The sequence below is a fragment of the Neomonachus schauinslandi genome, chromosome 1, assembly GCF_002201575.2.
Source record: "Neomonachus schauinslandi chromosome 1, ASM220157v2, whole genome shotgun sequence".
In the NCBI taxonomy this organism is placed as follows: Eukaryota; Metazoa; Chordata; class Mammalia; order Carnivora; family Phocidae; genus Neomonachus; species Neomonachus schauinslandi.
In genome coordinates, this window is record NC_058403.1 from 44,752,729 (window position 1) to 44,774,303 (window position 21,575).

The 21,575-nt window shown below is 36.2% G+C and overlaps 1 protein-coding gene across 1 annotated transcript; it reads left to right on the top strand.

Moving 5' to 3' along the window:
* Nucleotides 1–605: 605 nt before the first annotated feature.
* Nucleotides 606–1,529, top strand: LOC110578432 (olfactory receptor 5AC1-like). The gene is given in 1 exon segment (XM_021687951.1): nt 606–1,529. A coding segment is annotated over 1 exon segment (924 nt).
* The last annotated feature ends 20,046 nt before the right edge of the window (nt 1,530–21,575 follow it).

The following is a 21,575-nucleotide window of genomic DNA, read 5'->3' on the forward strand; positions in this document are numbered from 1 at the left end:
GCTGTTAGGTAGAAGTCTAACCTTATTTATATCCAGACAGCCAACACTGGCAGCACAATCTATTAAACCCATCATCTTTTTCCTACCGAATTGAAACATCATATTTGTCTTATGCCACACTTCTACATATAATGGAATCTATTTCTGAGAAGGCTGCCTATTATTGCATTGACCCCCTTGTCTATTCTTATTCCACTATCTTAATGTTTTGATTATTATATCTTTATGTTATAGTGCAGTAGAAATTAAGGTACTCTTGACTGTTCTTACTATACATTTTTCTTGGATAAAATTGGAAATTTTTTTCTTTCATATAAATTTTAAGATAAGCATATATAATTCTTAAAACCTCTGTTGGATTGAGAAGGATTTGTATTAAATTTACTTGTTACTTTAGGTGAATTATCATTTTAAAACATTTTATTATGGAAAATTTTGAATGTATATTAAAGTACACATATAAAGGTAAAAATTAAGAAATTGCTAATTACATGAAAAGCACCTTTTAGAAATACATGTTACACAAAAATACACTGTTTTTATGATTTCTTTTGTGACTGTTTCAACACTTTTTTCTTTTATTTTACTGTCCAGCCAGGTCAGATATGGCAGAAGAAAATAAGACACTCGTGGCTGAGTTTGTTCTCACAGGACTTACAGATCGTCCAGGGCTGCAGGTCCCCCTGTTCCTGGTGTTCTCGGTCATCTAATTCACCACCATGGTGGGCAAACTTGGTCTGGTTGCTCTCATCTGGAAGGACCCCCATCTTCACACCCCCATGTACTTATTTCTCGGCAGTTTGGCCTTTGCAGATGCTTGTTCCTCATCCTCTATAACTCCTAGGATGCTTATACATTTTTTATCCAAGAATCATATGATATCACTTTTTGACTGTATGGCTCAATTTTACATTTTTGGTTCCAGTGCCACCACAGAGTGTTTCCTCCTGGTAGTGATGGCTTATTACCACTATGTAGCCATATGCAACCCCTTGCTTTATCCGGGGGTGATGTCCAATAACCTCTGTACTCAGTTCATTAGTGTTTCATATTCTATTGGCTTTCTACATTCAGCAATTCATGTGGGTTTGTTATTTAGATTAACTTTCTGTAGGTCCAATGAAATGCATTATTTCTACTGTGAAATTTTACAACTTTTCAAAATTTCTTGCACTGATCCTACAGTTAATACACTTCTGGTTTTAATCTTTTCGGCCTTTATACAAGTCTTTACTTTTATGACCATCATGGTTTCTTATATTTGTATCCTCTTTGCCATCCTGAAAAATAAGTCTGAAAAGGGCAGGAGCAAAGCCTTCTCCACGTGCAGCGCCCACCTGCTCTCTATTTCCTTGTTCTATGGCACTCTCTTCTTCATGTATGTGCATCCTGAGTCTGGCCGCACTGAAGATCATGACAAAATGTATTCTTTATTTTACACAATAATAATTTCTCTGCTAAATCCTTTTATTTACAGCCTGAGGAACAAAGAAGTTATAGGTGCCTTGAGAAGAATAATGAAGAAATAAATAGTTGCCAGACAATATTCAAAATGTTTCTTTTTTATCATCTGCTGAAAAAAGCCCCAAGTCCTATAGATAAGCCGTGACTGCTATTCCACCAGAAGGCTAATGGTCAGAGGAGTTCATAAGCTCTGTGGAAGCATCCCAGCTTCCCATTATGGTTTCTTGGATATGGGTCCAGTGAAAGTTTGGGAACATTATCTATAGAACTAGCTTATTTAGAAACATTGTGCTTTATTTTTATCTGAGGATTTGGCTTTTGCAAATTAGTTATTTTCTAGGGCTTTCCAAAATTCCAGATAGAAACAGATAATTGTGGTGAAAAATAGCTGTAATAGAGGCTGGTATATAGGGTTAATCATTTAGTTCATGAATGAGCCCAGCCCATTGCTCTGGACCTGCAAGTTAATAAGGCTTTGTTGTTTTCTGCCACACATAGTAACTCCAGTTGACTAATAAAATAAAATTCTGCTCCTTGGAAGAATATTTCCTGAGAAGAAATGTACTGTTTGGTGATAAAGTTAGGAAAAAATGAAAATTTCTAAAGAAATTTGTGGATGTTAGGAAGAAAATGAAAGTTGGCATGAACTAAAGAATGAAACATCAAAATTAACCACAGCTCAGAGTTGTAATTCCATGCACTGTTTTTGTTTTAAATCAGGGATACTGCATGCAGCATGATACGCAATAATTTATAAATTTAGGAATATTTGAATGCAGTATAAAGCAATTTCGATCAACCTTGTGGTTGCATTACTATTCCTATCTGTTTTAGTTGCAGCTGACTAAGGAAAAGGCGAGGAGGCTGGATCAGAGATAAGAACCTGACTTTGCATGTAGGGATATAAAACTGTCAGTGAATTCTCTCCCACTAATTTACTTCCAATTCAGGGACGTGATCACTTAAAAGATATTATATATATCATATATATATATTCTAATTTACTTAAAATTATATAGGCATAGGTGCTTCAATTCTTTTGGCAAAACAATTATATTCCTTGAACAATCTGGTTTGTTTCTTTTTTGAGCACATTCACTTAGGAAAAACAATTATACAAAATGAGAATTAAGTTTAAGTTGTAGAAGAATGAAAATATGCCTATTGTTCTAGTATTTTTAAAATACTTTAGGTCTTGCCAATAGTTCCAACAAATATACTAAACGTTATTATCTAAAACTGTAGGCATATGATAAATACCTCTTATTGCTTACATTTATTTATCTCTTATATAAACATTATTGGAAAAAGTCAACTTGTTGGTATGCTCTTAAAATTAATTCCAATTGGTCCCCAATAACAAAATTTCTTTTAAAAATATTCCACATGATTAAGTTTATTCTCCTTAAAAACCATCTGTACTTGTAGGGTGATTTTCAGCAATTTCACAGTATTTGTGACTCATTTTACAAGCGCTATAAACTACATGTTTCTTTAACATTTTAATTTTCTTTTTGATTAAACCCTTTTTTCTGTAATTACTATTGGTCTTTTAAAAGTAATCCTTAAATACTTTTCATTATTTATGTAAATGTAAGTATATTTATTTCTTAATGTACATGGAACATGTTTTATTTGAAGTATCTTCAAAAACAATTACATGCTATGATATTTACACTCTTTTACTAGCTTCATAATTGCACAAGTAATATATTAATTTATCAGGATTATTTTTAATAATATCCTGGGTATTTATATTACTTTGGATGTAAAGAGTTAAAAGTTGAACAGTAATATTTTACTCCAGTTTGAGGACCCTCTAAGAAATTGACATTTATACAGTCTTCCAAAGGCAACTCAATAGATGCATTAACTTGGGATAAATTAGATTCCTCCTGAGGTTGGTATGAACTGATTGCTGATCCAAAATGTTCCTAAACATGTTGTACATCAAGTATGTCAAGTATATCAAGATTGCTTATTGTATACCCTGTTTTTATGGAATGCAGCTGTACTAAGATTAGATGTGAAGCAAACATACCTCTAGGTGCTAGGTTATAAGCAAGTTAATTAAGCTGAGAGAGCCCCCCAACCCTGCACCTTCCCTGTGCTGAGTGATCTGTACATAGAACAGTTTGCCTTCAGTGAATGAAGCTTGGAAACTATCAGAGTATCCAAAGCTGCTGTCATGTTGCGGCTACGCATGCTGCTGCTTTACTTGTTCTGTATTCTTGCTTAAAGCTAAGTGAACTTGGGTAATAAACTTGGGTAAATAAACACTGGGTAAGCCTATTTCATCTTGTGACTTTGACGTCATTCCACCCTTGAAATTTACTTAAATGGTCCTTGTGAAGAAGGATGGGTAGGGAAGGTCTTTTGAGACTTTGGTGCTGGGATAGCTGAAACTAACCCCTGGTTCATGACAGTGGAAGTTTTTTTGAAGCAAATTACAGTATATATCTTATCAGTGGAATTTCGGTTATATAGTTTCAAACATCTAGGATTTAGCAAAATGGGTTGGTTAATAAACAAAGGCAAATAGGGAAAATTGCTAGAAACATTGCTTGTTGGTTATCAATAGCATTAACAAAATGGAAATTCTATCAGAAGAACACAAAGGGGTAGACTGACTTAGGAGACATGAGACAAATATATAAAATAGAAGATGAGTCATGAGGTTTTTTGCTTGGCGGATATTATATTCACCTAGAAGCCAACGTTATTCACTGTCCTTGAGAATGAAGGACAAGACCATGGAAATGGAGGGGGGGCATTGTTAAATAATTGAGACATCTTTCCAACAAATAAACACTAGAAACCTGATGAGTTTTTGTTAGTCCAGACCACATGTCCTAGGGCTTAGTATTTCAATGGTAGAGAATCCATTGAGTCTGAATGGAGAGAATTAAATGGCCTGACGAGTATGGACTTTAGTATACATTTTTCTTTCCAAATAATGGTACTACCGTGGTTAAGGTAGAAATCTAACAAGCTTACATTGAAAAGGGTACCTGCCCAATTTTTTCACCTAATGGAACATAAAAGATCCTTGCAGAAATGGTAACAGAAATGTTGTTTTTTTTTTTTTTTTTTTTTTTTTTTTAAAGATTTTATTTATTTATTTGAGACAGAGAGAATGAGATACAGAGAGCATGAGAGGGAGGAGGGTCAGAGGGAGAAGCAGACTCCCTGCCGAGCAGGGAGCCCGATGCGGGACTCGATCCAGGGACTCCAGGATCATGACCTGAGCCGAAGGCAGTCGCTTAACCAACTGAGCCACCCAGGCGCCCGGTAACAGAAATGTTTTAACTGCAGGTACCTTAGATTGAATATAGATAACAATAATATCACTCCTAATGAAAAATGCTTCCATGCAAACTCTGAGAATGCTTGGTACCCTTATACAATCTCTTAGGAGAACAAAACATACAGACAGCTATAGCAAACTTGTTAGCAATCTCCTTTTCCTGGATCTCAGTGATAGAAGAAAGTTCTGTGCTTTTTAAAAGATAAGTTAGATGAAAAAGAAATAAATTAGTGAAGGTGCTATATAAAGTCTGATGGTGATTACTGGCTGGGAGGTGGAAAACCCCTGATAGTTTGGGCAACTGCACTTGCCTTGCTAAAAAGAACCAGACAGATTTGTTGTTTGGGATATGTTGTTTGGAATATGTCAAAGAATACTTGGTAAAATAAAGTGAGTGAGCAAGATGTGGGAATACTCTGTTAAGGCAATAGAGTGAGAGGATTGTGCTCTACTTGCAAAATATCAGCAGGGAAATCTAAAGATGCATGATTGGTCTAAGCTGAATGGCTTTGAGGTGGTGAACAGAGTTTTCTGGGATTACCGGAAACTGGAACATGATGCATGATGATATCAGCAAGAGATAGAGAGGACAGCATTGGAAAGCCAAAGATAAAACTCTGAGGATAATGTGATGCTGTGGTAGTAGGTACCAGAGTTATAGTAAATTACAAATTGGAATATATGAGTATAAGAAAAGCCTGTAGAAATGTCACCTCTATCTGAATGTTTTATTGGATTTGATATGTTGTGATAATGGAGGTTTTTGCCTTTGCCTGCAAATATCTAATCAGGTCAAGTCTGCCTCCACCCATTGCTAATTGGACACCCAAATAGAACCTGTAGAATAGTGCAAGCTTTCCTCTGTAGTGAATATTAAACAATTCCAAATCCTTGGAGGACAATAATCCATCCCTGCTTTAAGAGATGCTAGAAATAGGGGTATTAATCCCTTATTGACTAATTATACAAAGGCCCTGTCTGGTATCTAGGAAAAAAGAGTTAATGAAGTTTTACTATGACTACTGAGGACTAAATAAAATAGTTCCATTGATAAGCTTCTCTTCACTAGGGATGGTAAAAGCCATTTAAAAAGAAGTCCAGTGAACTAAAGGAGACTGGTACACTACTATAGAGTTGGCCAAGGATTTATGTTTTTATTCCAGTTTCAGAAGAATTTTGAAAATCAAATAATTTTCTTTCATTTGACAAAGCCTCCGATACATGTTTGAGATAGGTTAATCACTCCAGTGTAGCCATACACCTTGGTTAGATACGATATAGATTCAATCCTTATAAAGAGGATACTAGCTCATTACATTGAAAATATATTCTATCATAATTTATCTCTGAGAAGAGGAAGACACCTAGGAACTAAGAACAAAGGAACCTAGGAACTAAGAATTAGTCATATCCAAAATGGTTAATCTACCCAGCTAAAATATAGGGCCCTGACCGATCCATAAAATTTGGGAGAACAATTTGAACTGGGACAACAATAGCCATTTTACAGATAGTACAGAATAAATTACTGTCTTTTCGGAACCTCTAGATGAGAAGAGGGCTATTTACATGTTGGTGAATGTATATAATGCACTTGAGCATTTTATTAAGACTTGTATTGATTTACTCAAAGAAATCTGAATTTTAATGGAGCTGGGGGAAAAAAAAAAACCTTTAGAGACTTAACCTGAGCCCAAACAGTCTCTCTGGAATCACATCATCCTAAGTTACAAGTGATTTCAGGGGTATCTGTTATCCAGTTACATGAAGATTGGAGTCTCTGGCAAACATCAACACTACCACACAAATGGCATCCATTGGGGATATTATAAATTACTTGATGCACAGCAAGGAACAGCCCTTTTGAAAGCTAAAGGCAGTCTGTTATTAGGCGCTGGTGGAAATAGAAAGACAGCACATAATCTTATACCTTGAGATAACTACTATGTATGAGCAATGCCAGAGAAATGTCCTCCAGAATTAGACAATTCAACAGAGCTCACTAATTAAAAGAGTGTTTTATAGGAATACTCATTGATGGTGGCTTAGTAAAGTGGGAGACACCTTTGTCAAGTTACTGAGATATAAAGTTAGGAATGAGGGAGTGAAGATTTTCTATACTTCAAAAAAATTCATTTGAAACTTATTTTTTTATTGAAGTATAACTGACATACAACATTGTGTTAGTTTTAGATGCACAACGTAATGATTTAATATGTGTATGTATTGAGAAATGATTATTACAATAAGCGTAGTTAACACCCATCACCACATACAGTTACAATTTTTTTCTTGTGATGACAATTTTTAAGTTATACTCTCTTAGCAACTTTCAAATATGCAATACAGTATTGTAACTATAGTTATCATGCTGTACACCACAGCCCCAGAATGTCTTTATTTTATAACCAGAAGTTTATATGTTTGACCCACTTCACTCATTCTGTCCATCCCTCAGCTCCTGCCTCTGGTGATTGCCAATCTGTTCTCTGTATCTATGAAGATTTGTTTTGTTTTTTAGATTCCATATATAAGTGAGATCATATGATATTCCTTTTTCTCTCACTTATTTCATCTTAGCATAATGCCTTCAAGGTCCATCCATGTTGTCACAAATGGCAAGCTTTCCTGCTTTTTCTTATGGCTGAACAATGTTTTATTGTGTGTGTGTGTGTGTGTGTGTATCACAATTTCTTTATCCATTTATCTGTTGATGGGCATTTAGGTTGTTTCTATGTCTTGGCTATTGAAATAGTGCTGCAGTGGACATGAGGGTAAAACTCTCTCTTTAAAATAACAGTTTCATTTCCTTCAGACACATACCCAGAAATGAAATTGCTGGATCATATGGTAGTTCTATTTGTGATTTTTTTTTTAAAGAACCTCCATACTGTTTTCTTTTGTGGCTGTACCAATTTACATTTACACTAACAGTGCACAAAGGGTTCTTTTTTCTTCACATCCTCACCAACACTTATTTATTGGATAATAGCCATTCCAACAGGTCTGAGGTGATATTACATTGTGGATTTGATTTGCATTTCTCTGATGATTAGTGATATTGAGCATCTTTTCATGTTGGTATTGGCCATTTGTATGTCTTCTTTGGAAAATTTTTTTTTTAATTTTTTTTTAGGCTCTCTGCCAATTTTTAAATCAGATTGTTTGGGGTTTTTTTTTTTTTTGCTAAATTGTATGAGCTTTTAATATATTTTGAATATTAATCCCTTATCAGATATAAGTCAACTTTACTTAAAAGTCAACTGGTTGTAAGTGTTAATTACATCTAGAAAGTACTTTCACAGCAACATCTAGACTAGCATTTAACTGAACATGACAGGCTCACCTCATATGTTCTTAGGTGTCACAGTTCTATGCAGCCTGTTGTTTGCTCTCTGAAACAGTTTTTCTTATATTTGTCCAGCTTTCTATCTGTGTGTAGTGGAAGTTCAAGGCCCACAGCCATTACTTTTTCACTGAGGAAAACTGAAATACAAGACACTGTTTTCTATCATTTCTTATCTCTGACTAAAATCTCCTAGTACTTCTTTTCTGGCTACATGGTAGAGTCTGCATTCCTTAGTGTAGTGTGAAGATCCATAAAGGAACCAAGCGAATGTTCTTCATTCTTGCATTAAATAGGTAATTACTTGTTTCTGTGACTTTGGTCCTCTTGCTCCCTTCTTCAAATGGAAAGCCTTCTTCATCTTTCTTTTCTAAAGTGTGTCCTTTAGGAACTCCTGGGTGGCTCAGTCAATCCCAGGGTCCTGGGATGGAGCCTGACTTTGGGCTCCCTGCTCAGCGGGGAACCTGCTTCTCCCTCTCCCTCTGCCTGCCTCTCCCCCTGCTTGTGCTCTCTCTCTCTCAAATAAATAAATAATAAAATGTGTCCTATAGAATTCTAAGAAGATTGACCATCCTGAAAGTGTCCAGTTGTTTCTTTCAGCTTAACTCTTTATTACTCATGCCAAATTAATTAGTTAATTCAATCATTCATGTATTTATTCAAGAAAACTTATTAAACATCTAATAGATAAATTTAACCACCAGTTATTATTTTCAAAGAACTGACAGTCTAGAGAAAGAAATGCATTTGTAAAAATGTTGACTGTAATGAAAGTGCCATAAAAGAAGTACGAGCGGGGAATGAAAGTGCCATAAAAGAAGTAAAAGGGGGGTGCCTGGTTGGCTCCGCTGGTGGAGTGTATGACTCTTGATCTCAGGGTTGTGAGTTCATTCCCCATGTTGGGTACAGAGATTACTTAAAAATAAAATCTTTAGAAAAAATAAAAAAGAGGTACAAGGAATAGAGCTGGTGTAAAGGAGCTACAGCTCAAGTCTATTTTATAGTAATAATAGGGGAGAATCAGAAATAACTTCCTAGAAGAGATGGCATTGATGCAGGACTAGAAGCATATGAGTTAGTAAGAGTCCACAAGGCACTCATGCCAGAATGAGGGAGCATAATATATAAAAATAATGCTCCAAGTTTGAATCTTTTGGTTAAATCTAGCTGGAACATAAGGTGATAGAGGATGGTATTATAGATAATACTGGAGATGGAAGCAGGGATTAAACAATGGAAAACCACTTATGTCATGATAATGAGTTGGATTTATTATAGGCAAAGGGGGTACAACTGAAAGGTGATGAGAAAGATAAAAAAGTTACATTTTGAAAGTTCATTTCCGGATATAGCATGAAAAACAGATTGAAAACAGGGCAAGATTAAACAAAAGAGAAAAATAAGGTTATAATTACAAATCATTAAAAATTTCTTTTCCCAAATTTCTAGAAATATTGCTCCACTGCATATGTCTGGATTTATATGTTGCCACTGAAAAGGTCTGATGCCAACTTGATTTTCTTTCTTTTGTCTGGAAGCCCAGAGGGTGTTTATTCCTTTTACTTTAAAATTTGGTAGTTTTAATATGCTATGCCTCAAATAGATTATTTAATTTTCCAAGGCATATAATGAACTTATTAATAATATATAAATATATTTTTATTTCTTTTTAAAAAAGATTTTATTTATTTATTTGACAGAGAGAGAGAATGAGAGAGGGAAGACAAGCAGGGGGAGTGGGAGAGGGAGAAGCAGGCTTCCCGCCAAGCAGGGAACCTGACGTGGGGCTTGATCCCAGAACCCTGGGATCATGACCGGAGCCAAAGGCAGACGCTTAACGACTGAGTCACACAGGTACCCCTATATTTTTATTTCTGTAAAGTTTTCTTAGATTATAATTTTCACAATTCTATTTAATTGATTTATTTTGCTTCTTCAGGGACTCATTATATATATATATATATATGATTTTATTTGCATATCAGCTATATCAGTAATTTTTTCTCTGATCATTTTTACCTCTTTTTACTTTTGTTTTTCTCCCTTGGCTTTTTTCATAAGTTTTCTGAATGTTTCTCTATTTATGTGTAAAAAATGACCAAAATTTAGTGACCTACCAACAATCTAATTATCATCTCTCACAATTCTGTGGACTGGCCAGGCTCAAATGGGCTGTTATTTGCGCCAAGTAATGTCAGCTGATCTGTAGTAATCTGTAGACATAACTGTTTTAGATTTTTCAACATAGCTCATTCATAAATCTGGTCCATTGGTGAAGATGGCTAGAACACTGGGCTCAGCTGACATATTGGAGTCTTTGGGCCTCTCTCTCTCCATGTGATCTCTCAGGATCCAAAAGTAAAAGCAACTTCTTAGGCTTGAATAGGCACAGCATCAATTTTGCTACATTCTATTGTTTAAAGAGAGTCATTGGGCCAGCCCAGATTCCGTGTAGGTAGGACTACATAAGAGCATGAATACTAGGACATGTAGATCATCTTTGGAAACTGGCTACCACATTCAATTTTTTACAATGTTTTCAAAAAAAATCTATTTTTCTTTGCACCTTATAGGTAAGTCTATATCTAAGACTATTTTTTCTTCTTTAACTCTTTCTTGAATCTGGTCAACTTATTTCAGATCTTAATATTGGTCCATATCTGTTGTTAGTTTTAGAATTTTTCATTTGAATTAGTCTTCTTATATACCTGCATACTTAAGGATGTTTAATTAGAATTGGTATCATGTGATTCTATGTTACAGTCGTGTTGTCCCATATGGGTGTCCTGTACCGTAGGAATGCATTAATTTTTATCTTATCATAGCTTACTATGGATATTCTCAGTTGCTTTCTGGTCTTCTGAAATGTTATTTTCCAGGACCATCACTTATAGGTATTGATAGACATGTAGAATGGGTTTGGTTAGTTTACTAGATTTTTTCAGTTCACCATGCCCTTCTTCTGGTGGTCTATAGTAAAATGAAAGTTTCAGATTTCTAGGACCTTCCTTGGAGGAGAGTTTGAAGTATCTTCGGATTTTGTGGTTCTCTTTCCTCTCTTTAGGACCTTTAATTGCCTTCTGTCTCTTTACTACCAAGCTTGACAGGGCTTTCTCCATCTTCCATATCCTACCTCCCACAGAGGCGATGCTCCCACTGAGACTGCTTATTTTACTCTTGGACACTCCCAGGTGCTGTCCTTTTGATACCTCATAGCCTTTGCTCTTAGCTACCAAGTCTCAGGCTGGTTCTTGGTATTTTCTTCACTCAGGATGGAACTTTATATTTCTGGGATTGATTTTATCTGTGTTCTGCTACCCTGGGGCCTCAGTTCTGCTCTTCCCCCCCCCCCCCCCGTAGAGTCTCCATCTTTTCTGTAGTCAGGTCCAGGCTCCAGAGTGAGTTTTTGGGTATAATTTACTGCTTACCTATAAATTAAAGTTCATAGTATTCTCTGTTTCCTAGGTATATGGAAGATCTGTTTTATGGATATTTTTTAAGAGATTTATTTTAGAGAGAGTGCATGCATGTATGTGCACGTGAGTCAGGGAAGGGGCAGAGGGAGAGAATCTTCAAGCAGACTCCCTGCTGAGCATGGAGCCCCACACCGGGCATGGCAGGGGGCTCCAACTCACAATGCCTGAGATCACGACTGGATTAGAAACCAAGAGAACCAAGAGTCGTTCACTTAACCAACTGAGCCACCCAGGTTCCTTTTTATGGGTATTTTTGTTTTCTTTGTTCATCAGTATTTTTTTAAATTTGAGGATGTGTGGGAGAGATTTGGATTCTTCTGGTTTCCATTATCTCATGGAAATCATATGGATAAAAAGGATTAAATTAATTTTTAAGAGCTAACATTAATTATGTTTAGATGACACAGGGTACAAATAAATCAACCAAATCTATTGTATACCTTTTTAAAGAAAATTCTCTGGTATCCAATAAGCTGAATGAAGACAGATTGGGGATAGAAGATAAAAAACCCTATGTCTCCTACTTTGGTGAGCTATAAAGCTGAATTTTTAGGCCTGTTTTTAAATGGTTCGGGAAATGTTGGAGCCAGTCTTTTGGGATAGTTAACTACTCTCCGAAGAGGTAACCTTTGGTCAATATCCAAGGTGGGTAATTAAGTGAGAAGAGACTAGCTCAGGGAAAAGTCACTTGGTCTTGACCTGAGGAGAAACTGGCACAAGGGAGCTCTCCTTTCAAAGTAAATTTATTTAGGGCTTTTAGAGAGTAAGGATGAAGCCAACTATAATGATTGAAATACAGCTTATGTTATGACTTCTGTTATACCAGCCTTGGGAGTGATCATCTTTGCTTCTATGGGGAAAATACAAACAAACAAAACTTAACAGGGTGCCAAGAGAATGATAATTACTCAAAATAATGAGAAACAACCCAAGGGAAATTTGTAAAAGTTTGGTGACAGGAAATTAGATAACAGTTTCACTAAATAACTTTCCAATTCTTATGTGAGGAGCAATGGGCATTATTAGCAGACATTTCTATCACTGATCCCCAAACATCTCTTCTAAATGAGTGCTGGGCTGATAATGAGAGACTTTAAGAGATTCAAATTACATAGGGTACTGATTAATTCAATCCTTAATAATATCAACCCTTATTAATCCTGATTCAAATCAGGTCCTTGTCAGCTACGGATTCTCACTTGCTTCTTCCTTCCTGAGCTACATCAGTGTCAGCACCCCTGGCACTTTACAACTCAATTATGGAATAAATTGATAGCTATAATCAACTGGCTTCTACAATATATTTGGAAATGACCAGTTCTCAATCTTTAATATGCACATATTATCAAATTCCTATTATTGACCTCAGAAACTTTCTCAATCCTTTTGACTGACCAGTCAAAAATGAACCTCTTCAGAAGATACTTCTGGGAAGCAAGAAAGCAAAACAATGTTTAAAATGGATATAGCTGTAATCTGGTTTGTCACGTTCAGGGAGGAACTATTGTAATGTGTTTTTCTTTATTTCTGCAACTTTCAACAGAGAACAGAGAGAAGAAAAATTAATGAAATATATTACATCACACTTATTCTAGACTGCTGAACATTAAAAAATTCCCTGTGATGTTGCTTTATTTGATCTTGCTTACTCTCTATATATTGCTTGCTCTGTAACATTTTTAGTTCACATATCTCCTCCCAGATATACCTAAGAAACAAGCAAAATCTTGTTCCAAAACTTTCTCAACTCCTGCTTAGGTAAGTAGTTATTTAGCTTCCTTTACAAACTACCCTGCATCCACCCTCCTACCTCTAAAGATTTTGACTAATTTATTCTGCCATGAATTTCCCCTTTTTATCTTCCTAGTAGCTTTCTACCATTCCACATAAATTTTGCTGTCTTCATCCTTTAATTCTCCAATCTATATTGTGTTGTGGAAAATTTTAATCTTGAGCATTTTACAATTTTTCCATTCAAATGAGCATCATTCTATTCAAGTTACTTTTCTTTTTACTTCACATTAATATTAAATTTCTTCAAATAACATTACATGATGGCCATGGCTTCCTGTACCATTTATCAGTGCAGAAATCCTCACTAAACATTTTTTTTAGGTTCTACTGATACCCAGCATTTTAAGCTCTCTCCATCTCCCAGAGGGTGTATATCCCAGCACACTGAAAAGAAGTAGACTTAAAGATTCATTCTAAATTACTTATGGCATAAGGCGCATTTTCCCAAACACCTATGCACTTTGTTACTCTAATCATAGTTATTAGGATTGTACTGGCAAGATTATTAGCAGAGTGAATAAAAGGACTTAAAACTATTCAGTGAAGTCTGGAAAACTATGAGTCCTTTTTTTATTTCTTTCTCTCCTTCCATAGATTAAATAAAGTGTTTTATTGGAAGGAACATAGTGCTAAAGTGAGTTTCTAGGGAATTACTTTATAAGAATTTACTGAGCTATTTCTTCTTCCAGTAGTCACTAATGAGGTTGAGTTGAATATTCTCAAGTGGCACAGCTTAGCGTAAGTCTCAGAATATAGGAAACTCATACATAGATATTTGGTGAAGAATACATATGTCCTTTTTTAAAAAGAATATACATATGTTCTTATGTAATTTTAAAGTATAAATATAAAATTTACACATTTTAAAACATTTTTATCATATGGGATATACCATATAAAGATCTATTGATTTAGCAAACATTTATATTACACCCATTTAAGGCAGTGTTCCAAGTATAAGTATTACCTCATTTAATCTTCATAGAACCTTGTAAAGTAGAACTATTTTGGCCTCATTTTACATAGGGGAAACTGGAGTACAAAGACATTAAGTAAGTAATTTCAAGAAGTGCCTGAAAATTATTAAACCCAGGCAATTTGGATCCAGGATCTTGCCCTTAACGACTATACTATCTGCTAATAGGTGTCTGAGAATTTCATGGTATGGGAAAGAAGAAAATGGGCAAGGAAAAAGAAGCAGAGTGTGAATAAAGGTGTAAGAGTGTTCAGGAGGGGAAAGTAGGAGGGAACAATAAAGTACAAATAAGCTTATAGATGGACATAGGGTCAGCCACTTCCTGCCACCCCTCCCCACTTCTCTCCTTCAACAGGGTTGGGGTGAGGGGGTGAAGGTCAGCCCCTGGCTATGCTGTCTGTATTCCTCTTCTTTTTTTTTCTTTCCAAAATGTTGGGGAGCATTAGCTGGATTTTCCATAAAATTCTGTAAGCTTTTTGCAGACATTTTTATTCTTTCCAATTTTATATTTTATGGTGGAGGATGTTTGGATGCTACCTTGTTTCTCTATCACCCATGTGAGTAGGAGCATTTCAAGTGCTACCAGTTTACAGGATATTTTAGAGCTAGATAATCCTCTCACTCATCAGACCCTGGAGATAAATGTAATGAAATTAATGAAAAGTCATTGGCTTTTGTCTTGTTTGCTTTCTTTTACCACATCTATATCTAAAAGATATAGTTAGTGGTTCTCATTCTTTTTTTTTTATGTTATGTTAATCACCATACATTACATCATTAGTTTTTGATGTAGTGTTCCATGATTCATTGTTTGCGTATAACACCCAGTGCTCCATTCAGTACATGCCCTCTTTAATACCCATCACCAGGCTAACCCATCCCCCCAACCTCCTCCCCTCTAGAACCCTCAGTTTGTTTCTCAGAGTCCATAGTCTCTCATGGTTTGTCTCCCCCAACGATTCCCCCCCCTTCATTTTTCCCTTCCTGCTATCTTCTTTTTTTTTAAACATATAATGTATTATTTGTTTCAGAGGTACAGGTCTGTGATTCAACAGTCTTACACAATTCACAGCACTCCCCATAGCCCATACCCTCCCCAATGTCTATCACCTGGCCACCTCATCCCTCCCACCCCCCACCTGATCAATGTGACTATCTTGTGTGTACCATAACTATAGCTTTGAAGAATATCTTGACATCTAGGATTGTGACACTTCCAGTTTTGTTCTTTTTTTTCAAGACTGCTTTGGCTATTTGCAGTATTTTGTGGTCCGTAGAAATTTTAGGATTATTTGTTCTAGTTCTGTGAGAAAAGAAGCGTTCTAGTTCTGTTGGTATTTTGAAGGGATTGCATTAAATCTGTAGATTGCTTTGGGTACTATGGACATTTTAACAATATTTGTTCTTCCAATTCATGAGCATGGAATATCTTCCTATTTGTGTCATTTTCAATTTCTTTCATCAATGCTTTTCATTAAAGTTTTGAGTACAGGTTTTTCACCTCTTTGGTTAAGTTTATTCCTAGGTGTTTTATTATTTTTGGTGCAAATGTAAGTGGAATTGTTTTCTTAATTTCTCTTTCTGCTACTTAATTATTAGTATATAGAATGCAACAGATTTCTGTATATTGATTTTGTATTCTGCGAACTTACTAAATTCATCTATTACTCTAGCAGTTTTCTGGTGGCATCTTTAGGGTTTTCTATATATAGTATCATGTCATCTGCACATAGTGAAAGTTTGACTTCTGTTTATTCCTGAAATTTCTATTTTTAGATATGACAGCATGTTGTAGTAGATAGAACAACAGATTTAAATTATAAAATCTGTTATTTTTCCTGAGCCTTAGATGATAATAGGTAGACTAGTAGATCACACTAGTCTTAGCCATACCTTTACACACATAGATATAAGTAATAAAAGCAGTACTTGATGTCAATCTAACTGACCAAATGCTTAATTTCTTTATTGATGTGATATGACGTGGATGACAAATATGATAAATGTAAATGATAAAGAGAAAAACATCATTCTTGGAGTGAGACTGCCAGAATGATGTGAAGAACTTGGTCCAATTAGCAGGGTGATCATTCAAAGTCTCTGGAGATGAAAGGGCTTATAGTAAATTGAGTAGGAGCATTTAACAAAATATATGAAAACTTGATAAGAACTATGGAAGGCCATGACACTTGAACTGGGTACCATACCCATTTTCCTACCCGAGTCTATGTTGTCAAAGAGCTATTCCAGCAAGTGGTATTTCCTCCAGATCCTAAGAGTGGAAGAGGTATTTTGAGTGGATCTGGTAGCCAGAGAATATTAAAAGATTTCATCTCCCCCAGCTCCATGCTTCAGAAGATTATATGGGGCAGTGGTGTTGGCCAAATGGCAGCACAATTTTTGCCACTACACCCCTAACCTTTATAGTTTCTTCTCTGTAGGGAGGATATGGGTGGAAGCTGGTGAAGAGTGACTTTTCTATCCTACCCTAGCCTCATTCCATAAGACAGAGATTCTGCCTACAGAAGATAGGAGAAAGTCTCAAAGACTGGCACAATTTTCCAAATATGATGAAAAATGTGATCAAAATGTATATGATCAACATGCACAACGAGAAAGCTTAACAAACTCCAAAGTAGGATAAATGCAGATATTTACCTCTAGACACATAGTTAAAATGTTGAAACATTGCCATTTGCAATGACATGGATGGAGCTAGAGAGTATAATGGTAAGTAAAATAAGGCAGTCAGAGAAAGACAAATATCATCTGACTTCACTCTTTTTTTTTTTTTAATTTTATTTTTTAAAGATTTTATTTATTTATTTGACAGAGAGAGACATAGTGAGAGCAGGAACACAAGCAGGGGGAGTAGGAGAGGGAGAAGCAGGCTTCCCGCGGAGCAGGGAGCCCGATATGGGACTCGATCCCAGGACCCTGGGATCATGACCTGAGCCGAAGGCAGACGCTTAACGACTGAGCCACCCAGGCGCCCCCCCATCTGACTTCACTCTTACGTGGAACTTAGGAAACAAAACAAACAAGCAAAAGGGAAAAAGAGATAAAGAAGCAATCAAGAAACAAACTTTCAGTTACGGAGAACAAACTGATGGTTACCAGAGCGGAGGTGGGTGGGGAGGTGGGTTAAATAGCTGATGGGGATTAAGGAGGGAACTTTTTGTGATGAGCACAGGGTGATGTATGGCATTGTTGAATTACTATATTATACAGCTGAAATTAATGTAACATTGTATGTTAACTAAGTGGAATAAGAGTAAAAACTAAAAAAAGAAAGAAAGAAAAAAAAATTTGTTATATTAACCTTCTTAACTACCATTCCTGGTTATCTTCAGTTACCATAGGGTGTAATTTCCTTATTCTAGTATACCTTTGTTCCCACATGTTATCTTTGTGTTCTGATTGTCAAATATATTACATTTCTATGTTATGTCCCAATAATTCAATTTTATACATATCACTTAATGCATTGCTTTTTAGATCCGTTCACAGAAGAAAGGAAAAGAAAAATGTACTATACTGTCTTTTTTAATTGACAACATAGTTACCTTTACTGCCACTCTTTGTTATTTTGTGTGGATTTAAGTTACTGTCTGGTGTTACTTATTTTTAGCCACATCTTCTTTATCCATTCATCTGTTGAAGGGCATCTCGGCTCTTTCCACACTTTGGCTATTGCAGACATTGCTGCTATGAACATTGGTGTGCATATGGCCCTTCTTTTCACTACATCTGTGTCTTTGGGGTAAATACCCAGCAGTGCAATTGCTGGGTCATAGGGTAGCTCTATTTTTAAATTTTTGAGGAATCTCCACACTGTTTTCCAAAGTGGCCTTACCAACTTGCATTCCCACCAACAGTGTAAGAGGGTTCCCCTTTCTCCACAACCTCTCCAACATTTGTTGTTTCTTTCCCTGTCCATTTTTGCCATTCTGACTGGTGTAACGTGGTATCTCAGTGTGGTTTTGATTTGGATTTCCCTGATGGCTAATGATGATGAACATTTTTTCATGTGTCTGTTAGCCATTTGTATGTCTTCTTCAGAGAAGTGTCTGTTCATCTCTTCTGCCCACTTTTTGACTTGATTATTTGTTTTTTGGGTGTGGGGTTTGAGAAGTTCTTTATAGATTTTGGATACCAGCCCTTTATCTGTAGTGTCATTTGCAAATATCTTCTCCCATTCTGTGGGTTGTCTCTTTGTTTTGTTGACTGTTTCAAGCAAAAAGTTCATTTTTGCTTTTGTTTCACTAGCTTTTGGAGATGTATCTTGAAAGAAGTTGCTGTGGGCGATGTCAAAGAAGTTACTGCCTATGTTCTCCTCTAGGATTTTGATGGATTCCTGTCTCACATTGAGGTCTTTCATCCACTTTGAGTTTATCTTTGTGAATGGTGTTAGAGAATGGTCGAGTTTCATTCTTCTGCACGTGGCTGTCCAATTTTCCCAGCACCATTTATTGAAGAGACTGTCTTTTTTCCATTGCATGTTTTTTCCTGCTTTGTCAAAGATTATTTGACCATAGAGTTGAGGGTCCATATCTGGGCTCTCTATTCTGTTCCATTGGTCTGTATGTCTGTTTTTGTGTCAGTACCATGCTGTCTTGGTGATCACTGATTTGTAATATAGCTTGAAATTGGGCAACGTGATGCCCCCAGCTTTGTTTTTCTTTTTCAACATTTCCTTGGCGATTCGGGGTCTTTTCTGATTCCATACAAATTTTACGATTGTTTGTTCCAGCACTTTGAAAAATGTCATTGGAATTTTGATCAGGATAGCATTGAAGGTATAGATTGCTCTGGGTAGCATAGACATTTTAACAATGTTTATTCTTCCGATCCATGAGCATGGAATGCTTTTCCATCTTTTTGTGTCTTCTTCAATTTCTTTCATGAGTGTTTTGTAGTTCCTAGAGTATAGATCCTTTACCTCTTTGGTTAGGTTTATTCCGAGGTATCTTATGGTTTTTGGTGCTATTGTAAATGGAATCATTTCTTTAATTTCTCTTTCTACAGTTGCGTTGTTAGTGTATAAGAAAGCAACTGATTTCTGTGCATTGATTTTGTATCCTGCCACATTACTGAATTGCTGGATGAGTTCTAGTAATTTGGGGGTGGAGTCTTTTGGGTTTTCCACATAAAGTATCATGTCATCTGCGAAAAGAGAGAGTTTGACTTCTTCTTTGCCAACTTGAATACCTTTTATTTCTTTTTGTTGTCTGATTGCTGTTGCTAGGACTTCTAGTACTGTGTTGAACAACAGTGGCGAGAGTGGGCACCCTTGACGTGGTCCTGATCTTAAGGGAAAGGCTCTCAGCTTTTCCCCATTGAGGATGATATTCACTGTGGGTTTTTCATAGATGGATTTTATGAACTTGAGGAATGTTCCCTCTATCCCTATACTCTGGAGAGTTTTAATCAGGAAAGGATGCTGTATTTTGTCAAGTGCTTTTTCTGCATCAATCGAGAGGACCATATGGTTCTTCTCCCTCCTCTTATAAATGTGTTCTATCACATTGATTGATTTGCAAATGTTGAACCACCTTTGCATCCCGGGGATAAATCCCACTTGGTCGTGATAGATGATCCTTTTAATGTATTGTTGGATCCTATTATCTAGGATTCTGTTGAGGATTTTGGAATCCATATTCATCAGGGATATTGGTCTGAAATTCTCCTTTTTGATGGGGTCTTTGCCTGGTTTGGGGATTAAGGTAATGCTGGCCTCATAGAATGAGTTTGGAAGTTTCCCTTCTGTTTCTATTTTTTGAAACAGCTTCAGTAGAATACGTATTATTTCTTCTTTGAATGTTTGGTAGAATTCCCCACAGAATCCATCAGGCCCTGGACTCTTGTTTTTTGGGAGGTTTTTGATCACTGCTTCAATCTAATTACTGGTTATTGGCCTATTCAGGTTGTCAATTTCTTCCTGTTTCAGTCTTGGCAGCTTATAGGTTTCCAGGAAGGCCTCCATTTCATCCAGAGTGCTCAGTTTACTGGCATATAGTTGTTGATAATAATTTCTTTTTTTTTAAAAAAGATTTTATTTATTTATTTGAGAGAGAGAGAATGAGAGAGAGAGCACATGAGAGGGGGGAGGGTCCGAGGGAGAAGCAGACTCCCTGCCGAGCAGGGAGCCCAATGTGGGACTCGATCCAGGGACTCCAGGATCATGACCTGAGCCGAAGGCAGTCGCTTAACCAACTGAGCCACCCAGGCGCCCGATAATAATTTCTAATAATTGTTTCTATTTCCTTGGGGTTAGTCGTGATCTCTCCCCTTTCATTCATAATTTTATTAATTTGGGTCCTTTCTCTCTTCTTTTGGATAAGTCTGGCCAGTGGTTTATCAATCTTATTAATTCTTTTAAAGAACCAGCTTGTAGTTTTGTTGATCTGATCTACTGTGTTTCTGGTTTCTAATTCATTGATTTCTGCTCTAATTTTAATTTTTTCTCTTCTAATGCGTGGCTTAGGCATTGTTTGTTGCTTTTTCTCTAGTTCTTTAAGGTGTAGAGTTAGTTGGTGAATTTGGGATTTTTCTATTTTTTTGAGTGAGGCTTGGATGGCTATGTATTTCCCCCTTAGGACCGCCTTTGCAGTATCCCATAGGTTTTGGACCAATGTGTTTTCATTCTCATTGATTTCCATGAATTGTTTAAGTTCTTTGATTTCCTGGTTGACCCAAACATTCTTGAGCAGAGTGGTCTTTAGCTTCCAAGTGTTTGAATTTCTTCCAAATTTTTTTTTTTGTGATTGAGTTCCAGTTTTAGAGCATTGTGGTCTGAGAATATGCAGGGAATAATCTCAATCTTTTGGTATCAGTTGAGACCTGATTTGTGACCCAGTATGTGGTCTATTCTGGAGAAAGTTCCATGTGCGCTCGAGAAGAATGAGTATTCTGTTGTTTTATGGTGGAATGTTCTGTAAATATCTATGAGGTCCATCTGGTCCAATGTATCATTCAAAGCTCTTGTTTCCTTGTTGATTTTCTGCTTAGATAATCTGTCCATTGCTGAGAGTGGAGTATTGAGGTCTCCTACAATTAACATATTGTTATCAATATGACTCTTTATTTTGGTTAACAGTTGGCTTATGTAGATGGCTGCTCCCATGTTGGGGGCATAGATATTTACAATTGTTAGATCTTCTTGTTGGATAGACCCTTTAAGAATGATATAGTGTCCTTCTGTGTCTCTTA